The 26,974-nt window shown below is 30.5% G+C and overlaps 1 protein-coding gene across 4 annotated transcripts in view; it reads right to left on the reverse strand.

The window, feature by feature from the left end:
* The window catches only part of Rps6ka6 (ribosomal protein S6 kinase A6), a 99,446-nt gene that overhangs the window by 27,038 nt on the left and 45,434 nt on the right, over nt 1–26,974 (reverse strand). For all 4 annotated transcript variants that reach the window (XM_071606856.1, XM_027932120.2, XM_071606854.1 and 1 more), the window contains 7 exons: nt 25,748–25,864; nt 20,697–20,778; nt 19,995–20,075; nt 18,368–18,447; nt 8,060–8,166; nt 7,550–7,587; nt 959–1,101 (listed from right to left, as the gene is read on the reverse strand). In XM_071606856.1, the coding sequence (XP_071462957.1) occupies nt 959–1,101; nt 7,550–7,587; nt 8,060–8,166; nt 18,368–18,447; nt 19,995–20,075; nt 20,697–20,778; nt 25,748–25,864 (648 nt within the window). The remainder of the gene's footprint in view (nt 1–958; nt 1,102–7,549; nt 7,588–8,059; nt 8,167–18,367; nt 18,448–19,994; nt 20,076–20,696; nt 20,779–25,747; nt 25,865–26,974) is intronic.

The raw sequence follows: 26,974 nt of genomic DNA on the forward strand, positions 1-26,974 counted from the left end.
AACACAAACACTTACAGGTTTGCAGTTTCACTTCCTCCAACTTTGCCCTCTTTCTTCACTACTCTAGTCAAACTAGTTCCCAAAGCCTTTGCTAATATCATCATAATCCTCTCCTTCTTGACATGCAACAATTCAAATTTTACCTATCACTCAAGGCATAACCTGAGTTCTAGCTCCCCTACTTTTTCTAGGTCAACTTTTATGAAGTTTCTCTGAATCCTAAAGTACTTCTGGATAGTTTATTTAGCTATTGCAATTGTTTCCCCAACCAGATTGTATGTGTTCTAGGTCAGATAAAATGCCAAATATACTTCAAATCAGTTTCCACCTCACTGATGTGTCATACACTGTGTCATTCAGTGATAAATAGGCAAAGTGGATTATCAGATGTCAGAAGCAAATTATATCTGATTTAATAGCTATTTACCTATCATCCTACTTACTGCTATATATTCTATGTGTAATCTCATATCAAATTAGTCAGTCTGTCTTCAATAAGCATCTAATAAATGATCCCTAGTCTAGTTACTGTGTGATGAAAAGTAACACAAAACACAATTCTTCCTTTCAAGAGGATTACATTCTAGGCAATGCCTGAAACAAATGGACAATAAAACATTGTATGTTAAGGTGATAAACTCTAAGATATCAAATTAAAATAAAAAAATCCTATAACTGCTAAACTCAGCATTCCGAAATCTAGAATCTGAAATACCTTGCTCAAAGTCTCAAATTTGTAAAGTTTATAACAATGCTGCCATTTACCTTTGTAGTAATAACTTCAAAAGACTAAAATCCTAATTATTTTAAAACAGCTAGCCAACCACAACTTTTAAGCATTAATCATGAATTAACAGAAGCTTATTTTTAGTGACACATTCCAAAATTTTAACTAAACTAAAATTCTAAATAATATGAACTATATTCTGACATGATTAATAAAAATAATACTACTTACCATAAGTACACCATATGACCACCAATCAGCACTCTGTGAATGGCCTCGCCTATTTACTACTTCAGGAGCCATATACTCTACTGTACCACAAAATGAGTAGGCCTTCTTTTCCTGATCTACTGACTCCTTGCTGAGTCCAAAGTCTACAACAACAATATAAAAACATTGAAAACCTTCAGAAAATAGAAAACAACAACAACAAAAAATAAGGTGTTAAACATGGAAACAATTATGGATAGTCTACAATTACTCCTAAGAAAACTATACAATGAGACCAACAATAGAAATGATACACTTGAAGAAGCGAAATACTGTTGGATTAAATCTCATGATCACAATACCTACCTTCAGGTCTGTGCTACAATATCATGCAACAGTTTTGAAAGAATAACATTTAAATCAAAGTTGTCATATGGATCTAAATTTTAAAACAGACAAAGGCGAGGTAGCAATTTAGTTTTAAAATATTAAAAAAGCAAAATTTTGCTAAGGCAAGTTGCATTTTTGTTTAAAGCTTTCAAAAAACTAAATATACGAATATAAAATCAATTTTATTTTTATATACTAGGAACAGAGATATGTAAATTGAAATTTTAAAGGTACCATTTTTAACACTCCCCAAATCCCAAGAAACCTACAGGCAAAAATATACAAAATATATGCAAAATTTGTATGCTGAAAATTGAAAACTTTCATGAAAGTAATAAAAGTAGACCTAAATAAATAGAGAGAAGTATTGTGTTTATTGGCTGGAAGATTCAATGTTGTTAAGAGGCCACCTTTCCAAAAACTGATCTATGGATTCAATAAAAACTTCAATAAAAATCCCTGTGATTTTTTTGTTAATTCAACAAATTGATTCCAAAATTTATGTGAAAAGACCAAACCTGTACCTTCTCTTTCCTTCCACTGCTAACTCCCTCTGCCCCATGATGTGCATGCTTTAATCTACTAAACCCCCTTCTATTTTTATTACTATTTTCATTAGTATATTAAAATTATATATGAAATCTGTATTCATTGTGGTACATGGATTCATTTGTACATGGATACATCATAATCTGGAAATTTCATTCCCTGTAACTTTCCCATGTTCTCCCCTGCTCTTTTCCTCTCAAACCCTTTCCACTACTCTACTAGTCTTCTGTCTATTTTCATGAGATTCATTTTTTTTCCTATTTTTTTTTTAATTCTACAAATTCCACATATGCAAGAAAACATTTGACCCTTGGCTTTCAGGGTGTTTTTTTTTTTTTTTTTTTTCATCTCACTTAGCATTATGTTCTGCTGTTGCATCCATTTACCAGCAAATAACATAACTTTATTCTTCTTCATGGCCAAGTACAACTCTATTGAACATGTACACATTTTCTTTATCAATGTGTCTTTGGTGAACACCAAGAGTGATTCCATAACTTGCTGAGTGTGTCACTGTTTAAAGATTTTAGTGTTACACCTCTAACTCCATTTCCCCCGTAAGTTCTACAACTTCTACTATATGTATGGTTTTGCATACTGCAGTGATTAAGATCATATTAGGACCCACTGTAACAGAAGTGGCTATATATTGCCAAATGATTTATTGGAATATTGCAAAAAAAATTCCATTGAAGGTAAGATTTTTAAACAAGTCATGCCAGAATAGGAAAAGTATTAATAAAAAATCCATCCTCATGCCAAAAGCAAAGATTAATTCAAAATGGACCACAGACCTGTATTCTCATAAAATTTCAAACTATAAATTTCCAAAAGAAAATGTAGAAAAAAAAAACTTGGTGAACCTGTGAGATAAGAATTTCTTAGATACAACATCAAAAGTATAATACATAGAATAAAAAAAGCTTATGTACTGGATGTCATCATAGTAAAAACTGGTCTTTAAAATATTCTAAGAGAATCAAAAAGAAGCTAGATGGGAGAAAATATTTGCAAATCACATATTAGATAAGTGACTTATATTTTTAGTATATAAAACCCACAAAATTCAATATGAAAAAAATAATCTAATTTTTCCAAATGGGCAAAAGATATAAAGAGGCACTTCTCCAAAGAAACCTATACATGTCAAGATGCTCAGTTTCATTAGTTATTAGAGAAACACAAAATAAAACCATAATTAGATATAACTACATGTCTATTAGAATAGCTAAAATAAAACATACTAACACCAGGAACTGGAAAGGATAAAGGGCAACTATGGGTCTCATACACTGCTAGTGGAAAGGCAAAATGGTACAACCATGCTGGGGAAAAGTGTGGAGTTTTCTCATTAACTATACACTTACCATATGATCAAGTATATCATACTTAGGTGATTACTCAAGTGAAATAAAAATGTATGTTCATGCAAAAACTTATATACAAATGTTTATTGCAGTTTTATTCATTACTGCCCCAAACTGGAAATAATCCAAATACCCATTAATTGCCAAATGGATAAACAAACCAAGATACCACCATAAAATGGAAATATCACTCAGCAATTAAAAAAGTAGTGATACATTCAACAATACAGAAGAATTTCAAATGCAGTATCCTAGACAAATACAGCTGGGCTTAAAAGGCCATATAATGTATGTCTATGTTTATATACTTCGTGGTAAAGGCAAAACTGTAGTAACAGAAAGTAGGTTGTTGTTAGCTTGAAGTAAAGGGAGGACTGATTTTTAATGGTCTAATTTCAGGAGCTATAGAACTATTTTGTACTATTATCTTGTTGCTAGTTATAAAAGTGCAGTATTTGTTAAGACTTACAGAGTCATATTTTTAAATAAAACTTTATATTTTTAAATAATTGCAGTTACATAAAACATTACAGGCATCTTATTTACCCTTTCCACAGTTCCCTCATGATAACATCTTGCAAAATCATAATACAATAAAATAGCCAAGATATTGACACTGGTACAATCAAGATACAGATTCCCATTACAAGGATCAGAAAGATCAGTTTTACTATATGTGAATTATATACAATTTTAAAAATAAAAAGCTACATGACCAATATGGGTCACATTAGATTGGGTAGAGAGAAGTAATGGGAGGGGAGGGGAGGGGAGGTGAGGGGGGGGAATGGAAGGACAGCCGAATAAAACAGACATTATTATTGCTGTGGATATATTCATGACTGCATGACCAATGTAATTCTGTAACCTGTACACTTAGAAAAATGAGAAATTATATCCCATCTGATTCAAATGTATGATATGTCAAGATCATTGTACTGTCATGTGTAACTAATAAAAAAAAGAAATAAAATAAATAAAATAAAAAGCTACAAGACCAATATTACATCTTATGATAGAAGAGAACAATAACAATTTTAGGGCCCCTCAAAGCAGATTTTCTCACAAATGCTCAATATTTTCATTTAAAGTATCTCTTACCCTTATTTAATAACTTTATATACTATAATTTTAATTTCTAAAAATCTTTTTAATATCTTAAATATTAACTTGCTGTATTTTGAGACTTTTAAGACATGCACATTCCTTTTAGAAAATTAAATATAATAACAGTCTTTGAGGTCAGTTCAGCTGCATCTCTTATAGAGAAGGATACTGGCTTCTTCGTTCACTTCAGGGAGAGGGGGAAAAGGGAGAGAATTTTTTTTTTGTCTTTCTGTTACTTTCCAGAGATTTACGCCAAGAGATAAAAAGTTCCTTTGTCATAAAATTTCTGACAAAACTGATGTTTAACACTAAAGTCTGCTCAGCAATTAAACGACAAAAATTTTACCATTATAAAACAAGCCACAAGATTAAATGAGATAGATATTAAACACTGGTTTTTCCAAGCAACTAGTTTAGGAAAAAAATATAGAAATCAGAGACATAAAGGAAGGGTTTTGGGAAGAGGAGGTCAAGGGTGTATTTCAGATGACTGTAAGCTTAAATGACTCTAAGATTTTAAATTTTAAAATGCATGCCCAGAACACAATCAATTTGATGAGGATTTATAATTAAGCAAAAGCAATTCCAATGATAAATTAGCAAGTAATCTTAAAAATTACTAAAATAATTTTCTTATGTACACATTTTCTCTTAAATACTTAAGAACTGTGTGATTTAAATTTCTATACATTTCTCATTCCTACCTTTCTTACCAACCCCTAAATTATGGCCCTCAAAACCACATTATAGCAACTACAGAATTTAATTCTGAGTTCAAGTTATATTTTTAATGTGTTATTATTATTAGATATTTTTTCTACCAACAGGCAAGTCCTTATATAATTAAGATTTTTTTATATACTATAGGGGGTAAGTTTTCAGAAATATTAAGTCGTGTACAATATAAATAGTGCATAAGCAAGTATGCAGATATCTGTGGATATCTACTCTCCTTTTAGTAATGTTTGGCTATACAATCTAATCTCAGTATGAGACAAATAATCCTGAAAGCACCATTAAAGCAGAAACTTTTCTATAGTCCATTGCCATTCCACAGTAGCTTGTTAAACATTAGGTCCATTCCTAAGGTTTGTTTTGCAATACCAGAGATTGAATCCAGGGGTGCTCTTACCTTGAGCTACATCCCCAGTCCTCTTAATTTTATTTTGAGACAGTCTTATTAAATTTCCCAGACTAGCCTTGAACTTGTGATCCTCTTGCCTCAGCCTCCAGAATAAATTGGATTATAGGTCAATGCTACTAACATCCAGCTGTCTTGAGAAGCTTGAATATCAACAGGTAGGGGGAAAAAGACCAATGCTTTTGTCTAAGATTACTCTTGGGAAAGTTTACAATGTTGGAGATGATTCTGCCTAGATAAGACATTCCTAAATCACTGTAGTCCACCCAGAGCCCACTGGTATCAATGAAAACAGCAATCAGCCTGCTATATTTTGATTATAGTGTTTAAAATATCAAATAGAAAATAGGAAAAGAAAGACAGAAAGGGGGTAGGACATACAGAAGGAAAGACAAAGCAGGGAAAAAAGGCAGAAAAGAAGAAAAATTAAAAGGAAGGGAGGAAGGAAGAAAGTATAAAGAAATTAAAGAAAAAATGTAATAGAAGAAAGTTTTAAAATAATTGTTGTAAAGGGTCTCACTTTAACAAACCTTACTGGAATACTTCTGAAGTTTAATTCACAAGTGTACTTTTTATCACAAAACTCTGAATTAGGTTATAATCATAAAACTATAAATCACCAAATAATATTCATTACTGTATATTTCCTTTAAAATAAATAGTGGTACAACTGTAACAAAAATACTCTGCATTGTAAAAAGAAATAATAAGTCATATTTTCTTACTATCACATACCTTGTGTCCAGTGCTTATAAACTAACATTGATCCTAACTACTCTTTCCTCCTCAGCCAGTTTAAGTCTCTAAAAGCTATACAAAAGCAGAATTCCAATTAGAAGACTAAATATAATACAACTTAGCATAATTATTCACCCAACTAAACTTACTGTGGTGGAGAGATAAAGGTAAAATTTATTCTACTCTTTTTTCCATCTCCTTTTGTCATCTCTGACAAAACAGATATGACTTATTAAGAAAAAAATGAAAGGAGCAATTAAATTCCAATTAGCTTTTTGATTAATGTTCAATTGCTTTAAAATAAAAAAATTATATGTTATATAAAATTTCAAAATTCTTTTGTTCTTTCTTCATACTTTTTCTTTTCAGCTTTCAATCCCTTGCAAACTTACATTGTTTCTTAGATATATGAAAAAGAGAATCAGGCTATGAATCAATAAGATTCACTAAAATTTATATTAACTTTGACACATTTACTTTTGATTTCAAAGTAACACCTTTATACTTTAATTTTACATTGATGCAGTGCACTAAGGAATTTAGAGCAACTAACCTTCTAAACTTCTACCAGTATAAAATTGTCTGTAAAGATCAAATCTTCATTTTTTCTTGCATGCTGATAATTAAATGTAGAATTTACCATCTACTCAAAGCATATGTAAACTTTGAGATTGGTCCACTCAGCAAAATGCCTTTGAAACCCATGCAAATTATACCAAGAATTAATGGTACTTTCCTTTTCATTGCTGAATAGGATTCCATTATATGGATGCATCACTGTTTATCCATTCACCCTTTGAAGAACACCTGGGTCTTTTCCAGTCTTGGGTTTTTACAAACAGAGGAGCTTTGAACATTCATGGATAGGTTTTAGTGTGAATGTAAGTTTTTACTTCTCCAGCTAAACAGGAGTGTGATTGCTATGTGGCTCTACAAAACTGGTTTATATAATACTCTCAGAATAATAAAATTATAGATATAGAACAGAAAAGGGTTTGCAGAGTAAATAAATGGGGAGAGAGGTTGTCACTATATTTCAAACATCATGAGTATGGTAAAATCTTTCAGTCTATGCTGAAAATAAGATCATGTATTTTTAGCTAGAAAATCAAACATTTTTATTTGTACAGTGCCTGAATTTTAAATTTTAAATCATAATTAAAATTTAATAAAAGCTACCTAACCTTTAATTAAACTTATTTCACTAGATTAACAAAATGCAAATCGAATGATGAAAGAAAAAAAAAACAGACTGAGACAAACAATAAAATAATGAAAAATGAAAAACATTGGGTTTAGTACATATGAAAATTTGCATACCTGTTAACTTGATATGTCCTATTTCATCAAGCAAAATGCTGCAAAACAAAATTCACATTCAGTAAGATGGAATAAAATATTTCATATAACACATTTATATAAAAACATCAGGTCATTATTATGAAATAATGACCTATATAAAACAGGTCATTATTTGGTATATTAAAAAAATTTTAAGTAATTAACTTAAAACTAAGGTTTGTTCATATGAAAATTACTTTTCACAAATCAGTTTCATTATGTAATTCAGGGATTGTGGCTCAGCAGCAGAGAACTCGCCTAGCATGTGTGAGGTGCTGGGTTCAATCCTTAGTACCACATACAAAAATAAATAAATAAAATAAAGGTATTGTGTCCAACTACACTAAAAAATATTTAAAAATTAAAACATGTAATTTTTACAGAATGTCTTATAATTTTTTTTAAAAAAACTTAATGGGTTATGTCAAAATGTAGTTCTAATAGTAGAAATATAAAAAACAGTGATACATAAGGAGAATATAGTTTTACTTTTCTGGCTTCAGGTCTCTATATACAATTCCTAATTGATGCAGATGATCCAAAGCAAGGGCCAGTTCTGCGAGGTAAAATTTCACATCTTCCTCTGTAAACAGAACCTGAAATAAAATAATAATATACCATTTGATCTTTCTTCTAATATTGAGTATTTTAAAAAATGTACTTCTTTAAAAACCAGTAGACAAATTTGGGAAAATAATAAGAAAATGAGTGTAGTCAATTCTTATTGATTTGAATAATGATTATGTATACAAAGAATTAAGATTTCTAGATAGGTGAAACTAATTTCTTTATGAATCTTTTTTCTTAAATATTACCCATTTTAATGTTAATCTTTCTAAGACATGATGTTTTTATATCTTCTTATACTAAGTATACTACATATAATTCACCCTTTTTGATTATCTTGTGGTACACTTAGGTATTTGAAGTATATGATATTTTGCTTTAACACTGGTAATTCCATTATTTGTTACTCTCTCTTTCACCATCTACTCTCACTTCTCAGGTATTTCATTTCATTCAGCTACACAAACTGAAAGTCTCTAATATACCACTATGAGTTGTTGAACTAGTAGTTATTATATCACACACAATTCTAAACTCATCTCTGATCTAAGAGGTACCTCTAAGCCTCTTCTGTTAGCAAAGTTTATGAATTTAATGACACTGTATTCCAAAATCTTTCTGTGCTTGGAAAGAGAGCTGTTATAACAAAATGAATATAGTACTAAACTTGAAACCAGAAAACACAGTTTAAAATCAGACATCACTTAGCCCCCTTAGCCTCAGTTTCTAAGTCTAAAAAATAAGGAAAATATCTGTATTATCTCCCTCGGTTCTTGTCAGAATTAAATTAGTTTATATGGGGCAAAAATATTTTTAAACTGTAAAATATTTTATGTACAACAAGAAGCTATTGTTGTAACAGTTTACATCTATATTCATTCACAAGTAAATGTTAATTTATACACCAAATTGGGAACTATTCCATGATTATATGTAAATTTTAGAGTTTATTAAGGGCTTCCAATTGGCAAAAGTGTTTTTTTTTAGCCCTGAGTTATTTTCATTAAAAAATGGGTCATTAATAAGGCTCAAAATTTGAATAAAATATCATAAAATCCAATAACCAGTTTCACCATTTAGTATTATGGCCACAACATTTCACAATATATAATTCAAACTACTAATAAAACTCAAGAGAGTAAGCAATTAAAGATACATTTTAAAATGATCAATGGAAAAAAAACAAATATTCATTATCTAAGTTTCAGAAGTATTAATTTGGACGGTTTATATTATAGAAAACAATACTTGTTACTTGTTTAAACTTACGGGCAAGAATAATCAAAATGTTCATTGAAACCTAACACAAGAGTAAACCCTAAGTAAAAGTGTTTTACAAGTATAAAGGAAGAGGGCTAGGGATGTGGCTAAGGGGTAGAGAACTTGCCTAGCATTCATTAGGGCATGGGTGGTTTGATCCCCATCATCAGGGGAAAAAAAACTCAAAGGAAGAAATATTGTCTAGGTTAAAGTTTATGTCAAACCTAACATCAAGCCATGAAGTTGTCTGGGTACAAAGCCTCATGATTTATACAAATAAGAAATTTACTAAGTAACAATTATGCACCAACTACAATTAATTATATGTTAAACAATGTACATTCATTATTTTAAGAGTCTTCCAAACAACTTTATGAAGTAGGTATTATCCACATCTTACAAATAAGATTTAGTGAGTAACTAATTTGCCCCAAATAATATACCAAGTATGAAGGTTAAGGATTTAAACACAGGGATAGGATATGTGCCCCTAAAATGATCTTTTCCACAGAAGCCACTTCTATCACCTGACATACTATGATTTCTTTCTAAATTTTAAGTTTACTGCCAATAATGCTTTCATATTTTTAATTATCCTACTCATAAATCCCTCTCCAAAATGAAAATCATTCAAAATTTCAGTATGAAGAAAAACTTTCTTAATCTGTTATTACAGTTTTATTACATTATTTGTGTATATATGTGTATGAATGTATGAATTATATTAACATGCTTGAAATCATGCTACACATATTAGTGTTCTCCTTTATCAGAATTTAATATTATGTTATAATATTATATTATTTATCCTGACTTAAACAGTTTTCAACAACTGCACAGAATTAACCATACTCATTTGCCGTGATGTACTTCACTGTTCTCCTGGATAATTAGGATATTTCCAGTTTTTCACTGTTTAAAATAACTATGAAATAGGCATACATCTTTATAAGTATAACGATTATTTTCCCAAAATGAATTCCTCAGGAATAAAACAGGTATAAATAGGTATAAATAGTCCAAGATTCCTGATATACACAATAAAATTGGTTTCCAAAAAGGTTACAATAGTTTCCACTCCCATCAGCAGTTTAAGATGGCATTTGTCTTTCCACATCTATGACACCATGAAATAAATCACTAAAAATCTTTCTACATTTGATATACAAAAATGGGATCAATGTTGATTTAATTTAAATTTTTATTCTTATAGTGAACATTTCTTGTGTTTAGTAGTATGTTTTTATTTTCATGAAAAAACAGTAATGTTTTTGCCTGTTTTCCACTATTAACTATTTGGTCAATTGGTACAGGCCTTTTAAGTGTTAAAAATGTCATTTCTCCATCATATCAGTTGCAAATATTTTCCAACTATGTGTTGTTTTTTTAATGTTCAATAGTTCTTACTTTTATATAGTGTAATTTATTCATCATTTCTGCATGCATTTTCTTAACTGCTATAATGCTTAATAAGACCTTCTCCATTCAATGGTCAACTTAATATTATCTGTATTTTCTTTTAGGATACAGTAATTATTTTCCAGACTTAGCTCTTTAATATAAGAAAAATTTACATTTTATATGATAGAAATGGTATTTTCAACTAAGAAAAAACTAACCAATTCTCAAATGCCATTTACTGAACAATTTGTTTGCCACAAATCTATGATACTTCCTTTATACATAATAATATGTATAAAATTATACATAATAATATGTCATATATAATAGGATATTGTTAGGCCACATAGTATGCTTCTAATCTTACTTTGAAACTGTGATGTGTTGTTTATAGGGCCTTTATAAAGGCTGTTGTTGTTTTTGAGGCAGATCTCACTATATTTCCCAGGCCAGTCTCAAACTCCTGGGCTTAATAGATCCTTCTGCCTCAGCCACCCAAGTAAGCTGGGACTACAGGTGGACACCACTGCACTAAGTTCAAAGCTTTAGAATTTTAACAAAGAAATAGAGAAAAGGAAGAGTGCCCTTTAAACTTTTCAAAATTTCTTAGTTTTTTTCATTTGTTTAATTTCCTGCCCATAGTATAAAATAATTATGCCAATTTCAAACAAAAATTCCTATTGTAGCTTTGTTCAAATTTTGTTAAAATAATGAATTAATTTTAACCAACAGCTTAAAAATAATCAGTCATTCATTAAACCATATTTTATTGATGTTAGTAAAGTAGTGCATAAATTTTGTGTGTTTGCATGTGTACTGGTATGTGTGTGTGTGTGTGTGTGTGTGCGCGCGCGCGCAATCTGTGGAAAAGAGATATTTTGAAACATAACTTTCCTTTAAAATATAAATAATATACACTATAAAATTCCTTAAAACATACCAAAAATGTACTTTCAAAAGTGTATTTCTAAGGAAAAGAATAAGTCTTATATTGGATTATTTAACAATGTTTTTATATATACAAGTGAAGTATAACCAACAAATAACTAATTATAATACTCTGCCTATAGAAGTAAACATTGAATCAATTTTTTAAAGCCTGTTCAATGAATAAACTAATTTATTTTCTTTGGGAAATGCATTTAAAATGCTTGCTCTTACCTAATATTCCAGACTTAGGAATCAAAACTTACTGACTGCATCTCTGTGCTAGTATGGGTTTAGATAGTCCCACATCGAGAATGGAGGTCTGAAGAGTTTAAAAGAAAATTAGAAATGACTACAAGTAAGAATTTTGCACAAACATTTGTGACACTTCTATAATCTAACACAAGAAATAATGAACTCTGGAGCCTTGTCATATTGTTGTCCCTATAAACCTTGGGATCAGCTTTTAAAAAATTCTTTAAAGAACCATCTTGGAAGGGGATTCCTACACAGACCCTACCATATACTGAATTCTGTTCTATAATGATAAGTATACCAAGAACGCACTCTATGTTCATGCATGGCATGTCACTGTAGTAGAGATAGAGATATATAAGGCAGAGACCTTAGCCACTTAATCACTGGCTAATATCCCAGAAACACATTCTTCCTTTTTCACAGCAAGTTCCATAGCTCTGGGAAACCACAATAACTCTCCCACACCCAACACTGTAAATTCTGGAAGTGAGATTTTGAACCACTATCATCCAGTTAAAACAGTCCTCCCAGTCTATTTCAGGACAAAATGAAGTAGACAAGGACTAGAGTTGTTCTCCTGACTGAAACATCTAAAACACAGGACAAAATATATGAAATGGTATTTTTAAAGACAATGGACAACTGGCAACAAAAGACAGCGAATACTGAAAGATGAAGAACAAACAAGGCATGTCCTAAAATTTCCCCAGCTTACCACCTGAAAAAATTTCCAAGTAGTAGTGCAGAGAGGGCTAAATTAAGTGGAGCCCAGAAGAGTATCCGATGTAATGGGTTGGAGCTATCAGTCTGAGAGGAGGACAGAATTCACAGGATAAAGAAATAGAACAAAGAAAATAGCAGAGAGAACTCTAGAGAGATGTAGACAGTCTCCTCAAGCATACAACAGAGAAATGCTTAGCATATAGAAGTGAAGATATTACTCTGAACCAGGAAAAGAAACAAGGATTATAGGGATTGATCCATGGAACTCACACTAGGCCAGTAATAGTTCCCATTTCCTCCAGCCAGAGCAGAAAAACCTCATACATAAAGTATCAGATAGAGTAATCAGAAGGGTTTTACTTCAATAGTACAGAAAAGTTAACTCCTGGCCAAATGCTATTCTGGACCAGTTTAACAACCAGTAAGACCTGAAGATAATACTACTTTGACCTCCTGAAAAAAAAAAATAAACTCAATTAATATCCACAGATATTCATTACCTTACAAGGTACATTTCACAGTGTTTGAAATCTAGTAAGAAACTCCAATCATATATCAGAGGAAAATACCTGAGCCCAAGAAAAGAATACCTTTAAAGGATTATGAGAATCTACCAAGCTCACAAAGGACCAGGATAACTCCAGTTCTCAACATTCAGAATACAATACCTCACAATTTCAAGTATATTGGTTAAAGCATTATGAAGAGTCTTGCTTCAATAGTGGGGAAAGATAACCCTAATCAAAATGCTGCCCTAGTCCCATATAACAAAGCTTAAAATCAAGACCCAGTGCTGCAGGTGTAACCCAGTGGTCCAGAGCTTGTCTAGCAAGTGTGAGACCCTGGATTCAATACCTAGTACTTTAAAAACAAACAAAACCATAACAAAAACAAAAACAAAACAAAACAAAAGATGATAAAAGTATTTCAAGAACAAAGTATTTTCAACAACTTCAGTTAAGAACAAAGCTATATATCATATCATTTATAGGAAAACAAAAGTATCTAGCATGCAAAATATTATATTCACAATGTCTACCATCGAATAAAAATGATCATGCAAGTATGCTGCCATTAAACCATGACAGAAGTCATGGACAATACTTGCACAAATGGGGATGGCTGTATTCCAATTAAAATTTATCCATAAGGAAAAAAATCTGGCCATATTCAGCCTTAAAGACCATAGTTTCCTGACCCTAAGTTAAAGATTCATATTATAAGCACTAAAGAAATTACTAAAATAATAACCAAAATGCTATAGTTAATATTGATAAGAAAACAGCAGTGATTAAAAAATAAAATAGTACAAAAATTATTTAAAAGGAAAAAAAAGAACATATGAGACTGAAAAGAGTATAAGTAGCAACTGGTAGATTTAACCCCAAACATTTCAATGATCATATGAAATGTAACATATTTAAAATCCCAGTTAAAGATATTTCATATTGGATAAAAAGCCAGGAAACTTTATGATTCCTTAAATACCACACATTAAAATATGAAGATACAAATGGGTAAAAAAATTAAAATTTGGAAAATGATATACTAAACCAATACTAATAGTTTTTTTAAGCACCTAGAGTACTTTGATATTAACATCAAAGTGGATTTCAAAGTTAAAAAATGAAAAAGTAAGTCAACATAATGATAAAAGAGTCAATCCATCAAGAAGAAATAATGTTCGTAAAGGTTTATGAACCTGCCAGGTGCAGTGGAGCACACCTGTAATCCCAGCAACTCAGGAGGTTGAGGCAGGAAGATTGCGAGTTCAAAGCCAGCCTCAGCAATGGTGAGGTGCAGAGGAACTCAGTGAGACCCTGTCTCTAAATGAAATACAAAATAGGGCTGGGGATGTGGTTCAGTGGTTGAGTGCCCCTGTGTTCAATTCCCAGTACGGGGGGGGGGGGGGGGGGTGGGCGCGGGGACAGATTTATGAACCTAGTGACAGAACTGCAGAAATAAATGAAACAAAATTTGATAGAGTTTAGTAACAATATAGTAGACCAAATACCACTATTAACAAACTTGACCTAGCTGACATTTATAGAACATTCTACCACCCAATAACAGAACAAATATTCTTCTCAAAGGCACACAGAATATTTACTGAGACACTATATTTTGAAGCATACAGTTTATTCTGAAGCGTAAAGCAACTATAAATTTAAGAGAATTCAAGTCATAAAAATGTTTTATGACTATGGTGACATTAAATTAGAAATCAATATTAGCAAGATATTTAGAAAAGGAACAAATATTTGTAAAATAAATAATGTTTCTAAAAACCCAATAATTTAAGGAAATAAAGGAAAATTAAAAGTATATTGAAAAATGAGCAGGGGACTGCCACATACAAAATTGTGAGAATGACATTAAAGCAGTAATTAGAAGTAAATTTGTACCAATACCCACAATAGAAAAGATGAAAGTCTTTGAATGAATAGCTTAATATTCCATCTTAAAAAATAGAAAAAAGAAAAGCTAATGAAACACAAAGTAAGCAGTAATAAAGGCTAAAGCAGAAATAAATGAAATGGGGAATGGAAATACAATAGAGGAAAAAATAAATAAAACCAAAATCTGGTTCTTTTAGGAGAAAAATTAAATTGATAATCTCCTGACTGGACAAAAAAAGAGAAGACATTTATCAACATTAAGAATAAGAGCAGTGATACCATCAACAACTCCATAGTTAGAAAATAAAAATTATAAGGGAATATTATGAGCAACTTTGTGCCTATAAATTTGGTAACACTGACAGATAAATTCCTGAAAGACACAGGCTAGCAAAGCTCACTAAAAAACAAAGAATACCTTAAGTCTACATGTAAATTGAATTTTTTGTTAAACATCATTGTAAACAAAACCCCCAGGCTCTGATGGCTTCACTGGTGAATTGCATCAATCATATAAGAACCATTATCACTGAATCTACATAAACTCTTCATAAACTCTTGAACAGGAAAAGAACAGGAAAAAAAAATCCTACCCAACTTATCTTATGAGGAAAGAATTACTGTGCTACCATAAATAGAAAATAATATAAGAATATTACAGTCAAATATCCATCATGAAAATATATGCAAAAGTTCTTAAACTTTTAGCAAATAGTATCCAACAATATCAAAAAGTATACTGCATCATCATGAAATGGGGCTCATATACAAATGCAAGGTTGGTTCAAAATCTGAAAATCAATTACTGTAGTTCACCACATCAAAAGACTAAAGATGAAAAAACAAAATCAACTCAATAAAATGGAAAAAGTATTTCACAAAACATAATATCCATTAAAAAACTCTTTACAAAGCAGTAGAAAAAGAAAAACATCTAAAAATACCAATGTTTAACTTAATGGTTTATGGTGAAATTCTGCTTCCCCCTAAGATCAGAACCAAGGCAAGAATGTTTGCTCCCACCAGTCCTATTAGACTGGAGGTTAAAGGCAATGTAGCAAAGACAAAAGAAATAAACAATGTTCATAATCGAAAAGAAGAAGTAAAACTACTTGGTCACAGAAAAGAAATACAATGTCCTTGAAATCTATTTTTTAAAAAAAAAGTTCTAGAAGTAACAATTATGTTGAGCTACATAAAGGTATACAAACTAAACATAAGTGGAATAAGTATTTCCATCCAATTTAAAATTAAGAAGTCTGTTTTATTGATTTTTTATTGATAAAATTTATTGACTTCTTAGCTTTAAAATAGGAACCACTTAGAGATAAATTTGACAAAAGATGTGTAAGCCCTATATACTAAAAAAAGACAAAACCGAGAGAAAATAAATAATTGGTAAATAAATGGAGAGAGAAATCATGTTTATGGATTGGAAGACTAAATATTGTTAAAATGTCAATTAAATGCAAAGTGACCTATAGATTCAATGTAATCCCAATCAAATCCTATCAGGTTTCTTTTAGAAAGAGAAAAGTTAATCTCAAAATTAATATGAAAATTCAAATGAACCGGAAGAGCCAAAACAACTTTTCAAAAGAAAAACAAAGCTCAAGAATTATACTACCTTACTTCAAGATACATTATAAAGGTACAGTAGTTAAGACACTGTGGGATTGTCATAAAGATAGATGAATCAACAGAAGAGAGAATCCAGAAATAGTCCTTCATATATATGATCCTTTGGTTTTCAAATAAAATAAAAAACAATTCAATGAAAAAAGGACAGTATTTTCCAATGATGAAGCTAGAAAAACTGGATATTCATATAAAAGACTTCAATACATACCTAAATCCATATATTAAAATGAGATTAAAATAGATCAGAAATCTAAATGTAAAACCTGAACTACAAAACCTCTATAATATATAGGAGAAAATCTTTACCTGTGATGAGGCAAATATTCCTTAAACAGGATATTATAAACACAATTTATTAATGCAAAAACTATAGTAAGACTTTTAAGAATTGCTAAGAACTTCTGTTTGTCAAGCGGTACCATTAAGATATTGAAAAGACAAACTATGAACTAGAAGAAAATCTGCAACAAACATATATGATCAAGGAATGTCATCTGAATATATAAGGAAATTTTAAAACACAGTAAGAAAAGAAACCAATTAAAATGGGGGAAAGGGTTAAACACATTTTATCAAAGAAGACTGACAGAAAATAGGTACAGGAAAAGATGCTCACATCATTTGCCATTAAATGTGATGAAATTTATAACTACAATGAGGTACAGATTTATCAGATGTCCCAACTTATAAAAGACTGACCATACCAACATTACTAATGATATGAAGCAACTAAAACTCTTATATGCTGCTGGTGGGAATGTAAGTATATAACCACTTTGGAAAACAGTTTGTCAGTGTCTTTAAAAGCTATAATATCCACCTCCCATATGACACAGCCATTATATTCCTAGGCATTTACTCATGAGAAATGAAACGTATGTCCATACAATCACTTGTGCATGAATGTTTACAGCAGCTTTATTGGTAATATCCCAAAACTGCAACAACTCAAACATCCATCAACAGGTGAAGAGATAAACAAATCATGGCGTATCCATAAAATGGGCAATGTTACTCAGTAATAAAAATGAACTGTTGATACATACAACAATGAAGGATGAATCAAAATAATTATGATAATTTAAGCAAGACTAAATTAATATATATTGCATAATTCAATTTACATAACCTCCTAGAAGATACAAACCACATAATGACAAGAAGCAGATTCAGTAGGTTAGGGTAAGAATAAGGCATTACAAAGGCACTTTTGGAGATGATGGATATGCTACTTATTTTGATTTTAATTATAGTGTCAAAATTTATCAAATTGTATATGTAACATGTACAGTTAATTGTATGTCAATTATACTTCAATAAAGCTATATTAATGAACACATTAAAAACTAACCTGAAAGGCATTTAGGTATCTTGAGGAGCCAAAGTTCTAGGCTTGATCCTATCTACTTCCATCAGTTACTCATATGATTTTTGTGTTTAAAAGTATAATGAGTAATAGACTAAGATGATTTAAATGACATGCAGACAGAAAATGCCATTGACTATCACATCACTAAATGTTATGTAATGAAACAATAATTACCAATTGAATTTCTATAGGAAAATATGAGTTTTCTTAATTTTTGTTTCTATAAAACAGTAAAAATTTATACATACTCACCTCTTTGGATAATCTTGTAAAGACATCTCCTCCCCTGAGAAAATCCAATATTAAATACAGCTTCCCTTCAGTCTGAAAAGCTAATTATAAATCATAATGTAGTAACAGTATAATCTAAAAGGCTTAAAAGCTTAATATACTTTTAAGTTAATATGTCTGTTTAGAATCTTATCCCTAAACACTATAAAGCAATTAAATATTTACTCACATGATCCATTGTTGGATAACATCTCTAAATTAAATGCATTGCTTAATCCAGTGTTAAAATAGCTATGAATTCCTTTTCAGAACAAAATCAACTTTGCCTGTGGCTTTACGCCTTTACACAGAAACTTCTATCACCACTGTTTCCCTGATTTTTTGTAGTATGTTGTTCTACCAGTCTGAACTTTGCCCCCCAGTCATCTTTTGAAAATCAATTAATTCCATAAAGCTCAACAAAAATGATACCTCCTTCATTAATCCTTCCATGATTTCTCCCTTTTCTTACTTTTCTATAGCATCCTTAATCCCATCCACATGAAAATTATTTGCTATTACTCTTGATATCTCATCATACTTTATGTATGCCTCTTTTATGATACTTATTTCATTTTGATTTATAATTTTTTTCATTTGCATGTCTATCTTCTCTATAGAGTATAAATTTCTTGAGGTCCGAGACTTTAATTCCATAATCACTGCATTTAGTACCGTGTTTTGCATAAATAGATGCTTAATGATTAATGACATACTGGAGATTAAAAGTCCTCAGATAATGCTATTTATATTCTATAGGATAACAAAGAGTGAAGGAATAATGGATGCACATTTTTTTGTAGGTTTCTTAAAATACAACTGGGTAGGGCTGGGGCTGTAGCTCAGTGGTGAAGCACTTGCCTAGCATGCGTGAGGCACTGGGTTCGATCCTCAGCACCACAAAAAATAAATACAGATACTGTGTGTTCATCTACAACTAAATATAAAATATTTACTGATATTTTAATGTAATATTTGTCGAAATTACTCTAAGTATAAAAAATAGCTGCTCCTAATTTTTTAAATGTAGAAAAATGACAGTGACACAGTAAACTGTATCAGTAGTTTAATTTTATCTTTTAGTTCCCCTGAGAACCATAATCTCATCCATAACTTAACCCTGGAGCCATGATTCAAATTCAGAAATACCTGACTCCAAAGCTCCTATTTTTTTCTATGATACTCAGTATTTTAAATGATAATTTGTTACTTCTATGTATAAAAAATAGTTCAAATAGACTAATGTAACTACATGGTCCTCTTGAACAAAACCAGGAAATAATTAATATTGTTATTATGAACAAATACCCAAATATTTTACATAAATTATCACAGTAGCATATTGCCTGAGATCACTGGAGGTGCAGACTAGTATAGGAATATTTCTAGACAAGTAAGTAGAAGACAATATCTTGTTACTTTGGACAAATTAACGAACATAGACAATAAAACAAATAAAACTAAAAGTTAGATGTTTATACTCATTTCAGATAAATACATTTTACATAGTTGAATACATTAATATGCTTGAAGTATTTGTTTCTTATTATTTTACTGTGTAAAAGGGAATCTTCAATTTCTAATTCTCTAAATAATAAGGATTACATACCATAGTGCAGTTTGACAATAAATGGATGATTTACTTCCACCAGTATATCCCTCTCCATCTTTGTCCGAACTCGGTCTCGAACTAAAAATTACAGGAGTAGACTATATTAAACTTGTTGATAATTTCAGTAATGATCTAATCAATGATTTACCAATCAAGAATATAAAAAATATATAACTTCATAGGTGCCTAAATTTACAGTATATATATTCCTAGATAATAATGACCATATTCTCAGAACATCAACACATTCAATATATATCTAGAGATAGGTTACAGTGGCATAAATCAATATTTGCCTACTATGTATTTCTTGTGTATTAGCCTTTAATTGTGCAAATGAGTATATCATTTAAAACTGAGCTTATTGCTATTTCTATCACAGCCTAAAAGATAGTATAAAGTTTATGTGGGTGATTGTGCTTTCTTAATATGTAACACTAACACAGATATTACAGGAAAAAAAAAAAACAAAAATCAATGAAAGAAAAGAGTATATCTTGATAAAATTAAATTAAATATGTCACATTTCTAAGCATGAAATATTTACCCAGATATACTATCTTTAATCACTTACTTGCTGGTTAGAAAACTTAACAATTATTAATGTTAAGAAGAAACTACATCTACTCACATTATACATGCAATATATAGCATATTTTTTAAACACACTGTGTTTTAATAAATTTTCTAATTTTCTACCTTTTAAAGAAGCTTTTTTTAACACCTTCATTGCATAGAGCTGCCCAGCATCAGGTCCAGTCTTCTTTCTAACCAGAAACACCTAATAGGAGAATTTTTTAAAAAGTGAAATTCAAGTCATTGTTCGTGTGTGTGTGTGTGTGTGTGTGTGTGTGTGTATTCTTTTTAATGTTGATGGACAAGTACTATCACTTAGACAAGAGCAAGAAGTTCTGGTATGCTATTGCAGTCAAGTAACTACAGATTTAAAAAAATAGGCTATATGTTTCAAAAAGCTAGAAAAATGAAGACATACTTGGCTACCCATAAACTCACTAGCACATCTTTATTCTTGAATTTTCTCTAATGTTATAAAGATAGACCTTTCCCATAAGTATACTGTAATTTATATTTTTAGTTAATATACTCTCTCAATCTGCGTCACTGAGTAAAATCACACTATGCATAATACCACTTTAGAAATGAAAATTTTAAAAGGAGATGACACGGTAATATACTTTGAGAAGTTTGTGATGTAAGAAATTAAAAAAAAAAAAAAAAAAAAAAAAAACAATGAATGACTAATTTGAGGTGGAAACCTCCTTCTAAGACCCAAGTCCATTTCCATGTCCTTAATAAAGCACAAACAAATCTTATTACTGTGAATTTAATACCTCCATTTCTATTCCCTTATTGGTCTATTTTAGAAGTTACCAGGCATTTTATTTTGTAGAAAGAAATCAGAGGCAATGCTTATCTTCTGTCTGCCACATGAAAGAATCAAGGTGGCACATTATCTCAATAAACAAGTAAATGTTAACTCTTTAATATTACTAGCAAACTTAATTTATATATATATATATATATATATATATATATATATATATATTCAAATTAAGAATATGATTCATTAAAAGCTAGATTTTGACAAGGCTTCAGTTATGAAGAGAAATACCAAAAGATTATAATTTTATAAGATTTATAAAATATTTATTTCCTTTTTAATTAAAAAGTAATTACTGTTCTCCATCTCAACTTGCTACACAAATCCTAATAAGTTCTAATCAAGTGTTGTTGCTTTAATTTAAAATACAACTACATAACACAAACTTATTCACCTAAAATTGCAGATGGGAGAGCTGTTATAATTATTTAATTTTCATGTTTTCTCTTCCCAAAGTATAACTCAAAACCCTTAATTCCATATCATCTATGTGATAATTATATTTCAGCAAAATGGGTAGGAACCTTAATTCAAAATCTATGACATGGCATCGGCACCATTTAATAGTAATCAGTTTTCAAGTATAAATGGTAATATATTAAAAATTGGCTACTTCAGCTTACAGCTCAAAAAATTGCACAAGTGTTCTGCTTTAAGACATCTATTGTATTTCAGGATGCAATTAAACGGTTTTATGTGTACTTCCCATTTCATCATAGAATATTAAAAATTAAGAGTATTTGAAGGTTGAGTTTTCATAAAATTTTAATAAACTGTTTTAATAAATTGTTAATCTCTCATCATGGACATCCTTAAGAGTGGGGCAGTAAGGAATACAATGATTACTGGTACTATTTGGACTCCCTACTTTTATTGTGCCAATGTGCCAGCAGTTGTACAATTAATATCTTAGAATTACTATAAAATTGCTTTGACCTGTGCATTCCCTGAAAGGGTCTTGAGGATGTCCAGCTATATGCAAACCCATGAGAAATACTGTTCAAGAACACAGTCCTTAGTGGAATTGCAAAGAACAGAGTATACAGGGTGAGAAGAGGGAATAAGAACAGAATAGTGTAGGCTTTCACAAATACACTGTCATACACAGCAACCATTTTTTTCCTAGCTCTTCTAAACTTCCTTAGAATCCCAATATGTCACATAATAAAAGTCATCATTCACAAACTAAGTAACCATTTGTTCATTTCCTGATCTGCCTTTTTTCAGCACAAGACATCATATCTCTCTGTCCTTTTTCCACAAACAGAGGTATTTCTGTGGCTCCCAACTATTGTATCTAAAACCAAATCTATCCAAACAGGAGAGAATCCTTTCCAGTTACGCTAAAATAATAATAGGAAATTGCCCAGAAAGGAAATGAGTAATTCCAATATATTTTCTGTCAATCACATGGAATTTTATATTTTCCATTAAGAAGTAAGCAATTAGCATTGATTCAGGTGAACTGGAAAGTCACACATATTTAAATGCTGATTACAGAGAAAAGATCAACTGTAGGATATTTTAAAATATAAGAATATATTTTTTAAATAATTACTTGACAGTTATTCAGTTATTTAATAGAACAAGAATGCAATTTTTTTAAATTCACTTTAAGTCTTACAATTAAAGGCTTTATTATCACAAAGGTAAAAACATTCTTTTTTATAATTCATGTATGATTTATATAAATATGATTTGGTATATGATGTATACATAAGTCCAATCTCATAATTTCAAACGTGTTTTATGTCTGAATTTGTATATAATAATTTAAGTTGTTAGATATTCTACATTTTAAACCGTGCTATTGATCATTAATAGCATAATACTATATATGCTTAGTAAGGAATTTTGTAACTTTCGTGATGATAAAGCTTGTTTTTTAAAGAATAAATTTAATTGACTTTATTAGGATTCCCTCCAATTAAGTACACTATGAAGACATTCAATATCTTAAGAATTTACATGAACTAAAAATCCCATTTATTAACTTTTCAGTGCAAACTTTACAAAAAAATTAAATAAAACTCTGCAGTCTCAAAGTTTCTTGGAATTGTTCCTACCCTTATCTGATTCACAACCTTTTCCAAATTCCTGAGTAGGTTTGACATATAACAAGTCATACCCACACAATGTCTACACAAATGATATATAACACTGATAAGAAAGTACATTCACATCTTAGGAAGGAAAAAAATAATAATATTTCTTTGGTTTGGTTAACGAACTGCATAAACATCACTATTCCATATTTTAGTGTTAGGAATTTTAAAAAAAATAGCATTGTCCTTGTTGAACCAAAGTTCTTACACAAATCTGAGTGTTCTGTAAAATTAGGACTACACTGACAACTCACCATCATGTTGCTATATTGATTGTGAAGATATGACTGAAAAAAAGTTCAATAAGTTATACTATCATCTTTATGAAGATCCATGAGAGAAATTTTTCTAGTCTTTTTAATCTGTTTCTACCTGAAAGATACTATCAATAACCACACATTAGAATATATCAGCTTCCCTATATTGGCTGCCAGAAAACTGAAGTCTTCATTTTTGGCCCATTTTTAGAAGTCTTATAGGACCTTAAATCAAATATTTGTGAAAAACAAGATGAATTCTTGGCTTCATCTAATCTTTCCTGCTCTGATATTTCTGCTTTCATCTACTTTGCCACTTATTTTTAATTACATTTTATTTGATATTCATCTATTAATGCATTAAATCCTTTCAATAAGGCTGGGACTAAATAAATGCATATATGAATAAATATATCAAATAACAAAACAATTAATTTTAATGGTTTGAATGTTTGCCTGGTGAGATTTTTAAGTCAAATACTTATACATTTGGTATATAAAAGAAATTCATCTCTGTTCTTCTGAAATTAAAATCATAAAATAGCTAAAAATTAAAAAATAGAGAAAGAAATACTCTCAGAATCATTCAAATAAAGGTATTTAGAATGCATATGCCTACTCTACAGGCCAATTTGAAAACCACCTATCTACCACCACTAATAGCCCTTTTTAGTTTTTCTCTCCCTGGAACCCTGCCTTATCTGCTGTCTTCAGATATCTCTTTTTACCAATTTACTGCCAAGCCATAATTCATCTCATTTTGTTCTTTGTGTGGCCTGAAAATGTTTCTATATATTTCACATATTATATTCTACAGTGCAGATACATTAAGTTACTTTAAGACAACTAATGTCTCCAATATATTCACCAACACTATTCATACAACTGTTGTGCACATACCAAGTACTCAATAAATGTCTTTCTTTAAAAATGTTCCAGAGCACTATAACTAATCACTGCTCAGTTGCCTTCCTTTTTCCCTTTGAAACTACCTCAACAAGTAAGAAATTAGTTTCTACTTAACTTTCCTCCTCCTTAAATTATTGTTGTTGCTGTTTTACTAAAGGCTGTTACTTGTTGCACATATGCGATAATCATGTTTCAGATGTTATATGTACAAAGGTCAGGAACCAGACCCACATACTATTTTTTCCAAGAAAACATGGTATCAAACACTTAATAAACAATCCTAATAATAAGTGTATGAGTAATTTTTTCAAATTTTTGCTTTCTTAAATTTTCAATTCTTTAAAGGCAGGAATTTCACATAATACCTATCAGCCAGTACCTACCCTTGTTCTACTATATACATCCATGATCTACTTCACTTTAACAGATGATAGATAAACCTACAAATTCAAACATCAACTAAAATATAAATTCTAACTTCAAGGATAGACCTAATGTACATGTAATCATCATGACACAGCAAGTTGTGTTTGTAACATCATAAACAGGGAGACAAGGAATACTATTATCCATAAAAATCTAACTACCTTGATTTAGGCACTTAAAAAAGTGCATGCTGCATTTTTTCATAAAGAAATCAGTAATCCCAGGGGATTCGAAAATCCTGACTATTACACAGAAGTATAAGAAAATAGAAATAAAAGAACAACAGATATAAAATTAATAAAACTGGAGTTACCTATGTGTTTTTCCATTTTTATTGGTTCTTTTTAATTATATATACCATCAGGATTAATTTTGACATGATTTATAAAGGCAGGTGTGCATATTTTGAGAAGTTTAGAAACATTTATCAAATTTATATTCATGTATATACTTTTTACTAAATGTTTACAAGAAAAACAAATGTAGAAGGCTGGGGCTGTAGCTCAGTGGCAGAGCATTTGCCTACCATGTGTGAGGCAATGGGTTTGATCCTCAGCATTGCATAAAAATATACAAATAAAATAAAGGCATTCTCTCTGTTTACAACTATCAAAACATTAAAAAACAGAAATGCAGAAAATTATTAATTACCTTTCCAAATGATCCCTGACCAAGAACCTTGAGCAACTCAAATTGTGCAGGATCTGCTTTCTCATAACCTTCCTTAACATGATGAATGATAGGGATTTCTTTAACAACACCTTCATCCTGTAAAATATAAATTCGAATAATACTCAAATATAGTTCTAACATCTTGTGATTATCTTTTTAGGAAAGAAATCATATAATTTCCACCTCTCTAGATCTATCACATAGTTTTACAGGCTACTGATATGCCCATTTAACTGTTTTCTAACTTAACAAACAGATAAACCACAACCATCTTCCCTACCATATATTTTCCTGTAAATGGAAGCAAAATATAAAAATAAAATAAAATCTCTGCTTCAGTTTCCAAACAGAAAACAATAAATGAAAGTATTAACAACTAACCTTCTTAACACCCTCACTGTAGTGTGACTTATGAGGCAGAGGAATTTTTACATAAAAATCTTGTAAATTGTGAAGCATGGAAAAAAATATAAACTTCAAGAGTTACTTTCAATACTGTTTTACTATACCCATTTTAATATTTTTAATACCTTTATTTATTTAATTAATTTATCTTTCTTTATGTAGTGCTGAGGATTGAACTCAGGGCCTTGCACATGCTAAGCAAGCACTACAGCGCTGAGCCACAACTCCAGCCCCCTGCCATTGGAATATTTAAGTGTACAATTAGACACATCAATGCAAAAGAAACTGGCATAAACAAAAGAAAATTTTGAGAACCCAAACAAATGTTTCCAGGCTATGGCCCTAGTATTATTAAATATTTGAATATAAATTACATGCCAGATTTTCTATCATCTGGACCAGGCAGAAAGGAAGCCACTCAGGAAATATTTGAACCCTATGATACAGGGCTCCACTCAGCTGTGATGACTACACTCAAGTGAGTTTTGATTCTAATCCCTAAAGAACACATAGTTTCTAGGGGTAAAAAAACTCAGCTACTTTACTTATCACAAAATAACACATCTGGAAAGATCTGGAAGGGATCTTATCCAATCCTTTTGCACAGAGTTTTTCACATGAACAGTTAATCACAATGTCTAGAAGTTTGGAAAGTTTTCCATTATACCATATTAATTCTGGTTTGGATGGTAAGAATGGTCTTGATCAATTTACCCTTAAATTGACTGACCAATTAATGATGGCTGTGGCCAAAGTCAACAAGGGTATGGTCCCAAATTAGACAGGCTTCATGGCAGCTTA

The sequence above is a fragment of the Marmota flaviventris genome, chromosome X, assembly GCF_047511675.1.
Source record: "Marmota flaviventris isolate mMarFla1 chromosome X, mMarFla1.hap1, whole genome shotgun sequence".
In the NCBI taxonomy this organism is placed as follows: Eukaryota; Metazoa; Chordata; class Mammalia; order Rodentia; family Sciuridae; genus Marmota; species Marmota flaviventris.